This window comes from Peromyscus californicus, unplaced genomic scaffold (genome assembly GCF_007827085.1).
Source record: "Peromyscus californicus insignis strain IS unplaced genomic scaffold, ASM782708v3 Scaffold_129__1_contigs__length_121741, whole genome shotgun sequence".
Classification (NCBI taxonomy): domain Eukaryota; kingdom Metazoa; phylum Chordata; class Mammalia; order Rodentia; family Cricetidae; genus Peromyscus; species Peromyscus californicus.
In genome coordinates this window covers 23,757-30,361 of record NW_026294412.1, presented here as the reverse complement: position 1 = coordinate 30,361, position 6,605 = coordinate 23,757, and the positions used below count along the sequence as shown (strand labels likewise).

The 6,605-nt window shown below is 41.5% G+C and overlaps 1 protein-coding gene across 1 annotated transcript; it reads right to left on the bottom strand.

Moving 5' to 3' along the window:
- Window positions 1–274: 274 nt before the first annotated feature.
- Window positions 275–2,239, bottom strand: LOC128106353 (diphosphoinositol polyphosphate phosphohydrolase NUDT4B-like). Its single transcript, XM_052731830.1, has one exon. It carries the CDS (start codon window positions 2,191–2,193, stop codon window positions 1,648–1,650), a length of 546 nt encoding a protein of 181 aa, XP_052587790.1. The 5' UTR covers window positions 2,194–2,239; the 3' UTR covers window positions 275–1,647.
- Between the last annotated feature and the right edge of the window lie 4,366 nt (window positions 2,240–6,605).

Below are 6,605 nucleotides of genomic sequence, written 5' to 3'. Positions count from 1 at the left end.
CTGGAAGCAGTATTCTATACAAAGCAGTCCAGTTTCTCTGTTGTGTTTCGTACATAGAGAAATTGCAGACATTTGTGAGGAAAAAGTCTATTGGCAACTGATAGAAAATGTCAATCTGTGGGTTTTAAAATGTTTCCTTAAAAAAAAAAAGAAACAATACATGACCTCTGTACAAAGAAAAATATAAAAGGGCTGAATGATCATGTGTGACTACATAATTCAGAATGCATGTTACTGGCTGAGTTTTTCTACTTCACTCATTACTTTGACAGCATTAATTTGTAAACTAACAATTTTATTTAGTTCCGCTGCGTTTGTGGCACAAGATCTCATTCTCAGAACCAGTTTTCCTTAGACGTAAGGACCATTTCAGCAGCGATTACATTTTGGAGGTTAACAAGTTACAGAACAAAGGTCTTAATGGGTTCCCTGTTTTACGCTTGCCAGTGAGAGTATTTACAAAAGGTTAACGGTGGCTACATAAAGAATGATCTTTTCCTCATCCCACATCTGTCGAAGCTTTCCCCTCCCCTGTCACTTCCGACCTGGAGGAAGTGTACGAGTTCCAGACCAGGTTCTCTTTCACAGGATGGCTCCTATGTTCTGGGTCCCCTACAGTTAACTTACACAACAGACCACTCACTGACACTCAGACAACAGGAGAGATTCAGATGCACCCTGCCTTAGGCCTGGAACAGCGAAGAACAGAAATGGCCATTTTATTTAGCCGTAACAGTCATCACTGACTGGAACTCAAGGTTAGATTCGAATCCTGCGGTAAATTGATTGTTTTAACAATCTCTAAAGAGATGTCACTAAAAAAAAAAAAAAGCGCAATCTCCATCGAGGGAAATGTGGCCTTAATATATCCTATGTTCAAAGGGTTACAGAGGGAACTGACAACTTGGTATGCTAATAAACGTCTATAAATACAGTTCTCAGGATGAGATGTGCTCAGTCACATGCAAGCTGCTGACAGTATTTCCCTAGGATGACGAGCTCTTTGTATTTTATACTGAATCACTACAGTGTTAGAGGAAACGGTCCTAGTAGGTTGACGGTGACACTACTGGCTGTGAACATTCAAATTATTGGAAATAGTGAACTGAAGTACTTTGTCAAAGGCGACAGCCCAAATCTGTAGTTTACAAATGGAGATTAGGACCCTCTTAAACAAGCTTTGGGGTGAATATATCTTTAAATACTGAGGATCTCTTCATTAATTCCCAACACAAAGATCAGGTGACTATTTGATACTCTAAGAAAAAAATGGTGTGTGTGTGAAAATACATACCCAACAACTTATTTAATAAGACCAGGCAAAATAAACCACAGAATGATGTCAAGTGGACAAAGTGGGGGTGGGGGGTGGGTCATAAAAAATGAAAACCAAAGTAATGGGGTGGAAGGTTATAATTAAGGCTCTAAAAAAATCCCACATGGCTTTGGCATCTTAAAATATTTTTATGCTACTTTGTTGTTTACTTTAAAAGACTTGAAAGCATCTGAAACACATGCAAATTATTTGAAATCCCCGCCTGGCAGATTCAGAGTTTGCCAGCAGCAGTCATATGTGTTAGAAGAAAAGTAAAAAAGCCTCTCCCTGTGACATCACGACAGGACACGGTGGGGGGAGGGTCCCCAGCTCTATCTTACACTGGATGGCACCCCTGGGGGCTGTGCAGCAGCAGTCACAAACAAGGCGTTGCTGTCTGGGAGGGAAGAGATGGTGGAGTTCCCATTGGTTGGCGAGCACCCCAGCTTTAGTTTTTCCAGATACTCTGCATGGACAGGCTTATGACACTGCAGAACCTTGATTGCATCTTCTACTTTGAACCACTCTCTCTTCCTTCCTATATTCACAGAATCTTCCCAGTCTTCCAATATTTCAGTGACTGTCAGAACATAAACATATGTTCTATGCTTCCGGTCTTGATTCTGCTCGAATATTCCCAGGAGTCTGCCTAATTTTCCTTTGACTCCAGCCTCTTCATATACTTCCCTCACAGCAGCACCGCCGGGCTCCTCCTCTTGCTCCATCCCTCCTCCTGGGACAATCCACTGGTCTGGGTACCTACTGCTACTCACCAACAGCACCTCGTCCTCCTGCTCGCTGCGGAAGCACAGGCAGGCCGCCGGCTTCTTGAAGCCCTCGCGGTCGTACGTCCGCGTCTGGTTGGGCTTGAACTTCATTCTAGAGCCGGGCTCCTGTTGCTGCTGCTGCTTCTGGTGCTGCTCCTGCTGCTGCTGCTGCTGCCACCGCTGCTCCGGCCGCCGCCGTGGGGACCTGGCCGCCGGGGAGTCGGGCCGAGGACGGTCACTGCGGAGCTCGGGCGCCGGCGGGGACGGGGCGGCGGCGCGGACACGGACGGCGAGGCGGGACGCGGGTCACTGCAGCCCTGGCGCAGCGGTGGGAGCGCCGCCTCTGCTCCAGCGCCCGCCACTCTCCATGGAGCCCGCTGCTGCTGCCGCCGCCGCCGCCGCCGCCGCCGATCGCAGCCACTCCCTGCTTGCAGCTGCCGCCGTCTCCACCACCTCCTCCACCGGGAGAAGAGCATGGCTCCAGGCTCGTGCCACGCGGAGACAGTTGGAGGCGGCCATGCCGAGCGGGCAGCGACGCCTAGGATGCGCGCCGCCCCCTTCGCCCGCATTTAAGCCGGGGACCCCGCCCGCCCGCCCGCTGGCGCGCGCCGATAAAAGCTTTTTAAATAAATATTGTGTGATTTCTATTCTATATCTAAAGCAAGCTGATTTCCTCTAATTGTTTTATAAGTCATAAGAGCTTTTGAAAACAAATCTAGCCATATTTTATGTGTATATTTATATGCGTGAAAGAGCATATTTTCCATGTATACAGATGACACAACAAAGAGCATATCAGATCCCCTGGATCTGGGAATATCAAATAGTTATAAGCCTAAAAACTTGGGTGCTGGTATCTGAACTCCCCCAAGAAGAATACTTGCAGAGTGACATGCACAGCCCACATAGTACTTTTTATTCAACAAACTGAAAGTCTTTCACAGATTAACCACAACAGAAACCTAAATAAGGAAATGAGGAAATGAATGATCTCTGGGAACCTAATGAATCGGTATTAAGATGTTGGGTATGGAATCAGGTAGGCTACCTTCAGACTTTCCCCACTCTCTGTTACCCAAGACCCAATACTCAGGGTCACCCCAAGGGCTGAAACAGAACTGCAGCTTCTCCTTTCCCTTTCCATGTCCCCTCTGGATTCCAAAAACCATCCTCACCTACTCTTCCCTACTCACTTCATATCTGAGTCACATCACTCAAATGGTCAGACACTCCTGGCTCAATTATTTGCTACATCTTCCAAAATGCCAGTTAAAATGCCTGCAGATCTACCACACTGTCACTTACCCTAGACCTTATTCTAAAAGTTGCCCTTACCACTGGAGTAGAACACCAGAGGCACCTCTGTCCTCTCCATATCTTCTGTGGATCCCTAACATCAGCTCCCCTGCATTTATTTTCCCCCAGCTTCCAACACCACCAAGCCTTCTCCCTTGAACACAACAGCCAAGAAGGCCAGGACAATACTCACTCAACACATACTCTGAAACTCCAAAGAACAAAGAGAAACCCAGAAACAAAACTCCAATCAAACCAAGATGATGTTAGAAACCAGTACCTAGACTTATAATCACCCCAAACCCAGATGCTGAGCGTAAGAACATAGTAACAGTCAGGGCAACATGGAACCAACAGAGCTCAGCTATACTATCACAGCAGGCCCTCAATTTTCTTTTTTTTAAAAGATTTATTTATTTTATATATACAGCATATATGACTGCATACCAGAAGAGGGCACCAGATCTCATTATAGATGGTTGTGAGCCACCATATGGTTGCTGGGAATTGAACTCAGGACCTCTGGAAGAGCAGTCAATGCTCTTAACCTCTGAGCCATTTATCCAGCTCCCTAAATTTTCTAACATAGCAGAAATACAAGAAAAAGACCTTAAAACAAACTATATGGAGATGATAGAGGTCCTTAAAAAGAAAATAAATAAATACCTTAAATAAATTCATGAAAGCACAAACAAACAGACAATTGGAGGAAATCAATAAATTCCTCCAAGAAAGCTAGAATAACACAAGCAATTGCAGTAAACCAGTAAACAACATAAATAAAGCCAAGATAAACCAACAAATAGTTGAAGGAAACAAAACTGTTTAAGACCTGAAAATGGAAATAGTAACAATAAACAAAACAGAAACTGAAGGAATTCCAGAAATGAAAAATTTAGGAGTACAAACAATACAAAAACTAAAGAGGCAAGGTTCACCAATAGAATAGAGAGATGGAAGTGAGAATCTCAGGCACTGGGGAAACAGTAGAATAAATGGATACATCAGTCAAAAAATGTTAAATATAAAAATTACTTGATGCAGCCGGGCGGTGGTGGCGCACGCCTTTAATCCCAGCACTCGGGAGGCAGAGCCAGGCGGATCTCTGTGAGTTCGAGGCCAGCCTGGGCTACCAAGTGGGTCCCAGGAAAGGCGCAAAGCTACACAGAGAAACCCTGTCTCGAAAAACCAAAAAAAAAAATTACTTGATGCAAAACAACCAAAAAATCTGGGACATTATGCAGAGATGAAACATGAATGACAGGAATAGAAGAAAGAGAAAAAACCCAGCTCAAATGTCCAGAAATATTTTCAATAAAATCATATAATAAATGTCTCCTAAGTTAAAAGAGGTGTTGATGAAGGCACAAAGAAGCATGTAAAACACCACATAAATTGGATCAGAAGAGAAAGATCCCTTGTCACATAATAAGCAAATCAATAAACATACAGAACAAACAAGAATATTAAAAGCTACAAATGAAAAAAACCAAGTAACATATAAAGACAGACTTATGAAAATTGCACCTGACTTATCAGTGGAGATTCTAAAATCCATAAGGGCTTGGACATATTGATGCAGGCTCTAAGTAACCACAGATGCCATGCCAAATTACTATATACAGAAAATTTTCAATCACCATAAGGGAAGAATATAAGATATTACATGATAAAGTCCAATTTAAGCAATATCTATGTATAAATCAAGCATTACAGAAGGTACTAGAAGAAAAAATCCAACTCAAGGAAGCTAGCTACACACATGGAAACACAGTAAATAGATAATAAGAAGCAAATTAACAGTATGGATTAAAAAACAAAATCCATCCTTCCACTGCATACAAGAAACACACTTCAAAATCAAGGATAGATATTTGTGAAAGGTGAAGGCTGGAAAAAAATTTCAATCAATTGGAATTAAGAAGCAGGCTTGTGTAGCCATTTTAGTATCTACCAAAATAGATGTCAACCAAAAATTAATCAAAAGAGTTGGGGAAAAATACTCCATATTCATCAAAGGTCAATTGCACAAATATGACATTTCAATTATTAAAATCTATGCCCCAAGCACAAGGTCACCCACTTTTGTAAAAGAAACACTTATACAGATCAAATGACACATTGACTCTCACACAGTGTTTGATAGTGGTAGACTTCAATACACCACTCTCACCAATGGACATGTCATCCAGATGAAAACCAGAAAAATATTGGATCTCATGGATTTTATAAACCATATGAATCTAATAGAATATTCTACCCAAAGAAAAAGAATACACCTTATTCTCAGCACAACATGGAATTCTCTCCAAAGGTGATGAAACACTTGGACACAATTCAAGTCTCAACATATACAAGAAGATTGAAACAACTACCTGCATCCTATCAGACCACTATGGATTACAGCTACATATTAAATCCAAGCAAACAAAAAACAGAAAGCTTCCAAACTCATGGAAAATGAACCAATCTCCACTGAAGAAAATATGTCAAGACAAAAATAAAGAAGGAAATTAAAGACTTTCTAGAATTCAAGGAAATAATACACAATGTATGCAAACTCAGGGGAAACAACAAAAGTGCTGATATGAGGAAACTTCATAGCACTAAGAGCCTATATAAAAAAGTTAAAAGAATGAAGAGATCTCATATTAGCAACTTAACAGCACATATGAAAAGTCTAAAACAAAAATAAGTAAGCATACCTAAGAGGAGTAGACTGTAAGAAACTATCAAATTGAGTAAAAAAAAAATTAACAGAATAGAAACAAAAAAAAATACAAGGAGTCAATGAAGCACAGATTTGGTTCTGTGAGAAAATCAACAAGACATACAAATCCTCATTCAAACTAAGAGACACAGAGAGAATATTATAATTTACAAAATCAAAAACAAAACTGGCCCTTAAAAATCTGGAGATTGAGGGGCTGGAGAAATGGCTCAGAGGTTAAGAGCACTGGCTGTTCTTCCAAAGGTCCTGAGTTCAGTTCCCGGCAACCACATGGTGGCTCACAGCCATCTATAATGAGATCTGGTGCCCTCTTCTGGTGGGCAGGGGTGCATGCAGATAAAACACTGTATACATAATAAATAAATCTTTAAAAATAATAAAAAAAAAAATCTGGAGATTGAAACAATCTGGAGGTAGACAGACTCTGGGGTTCCAATTTCAGTTATTCAATGAATCATAACTCCACTGCTTGATATCCTTGAGATCATTAAACTAA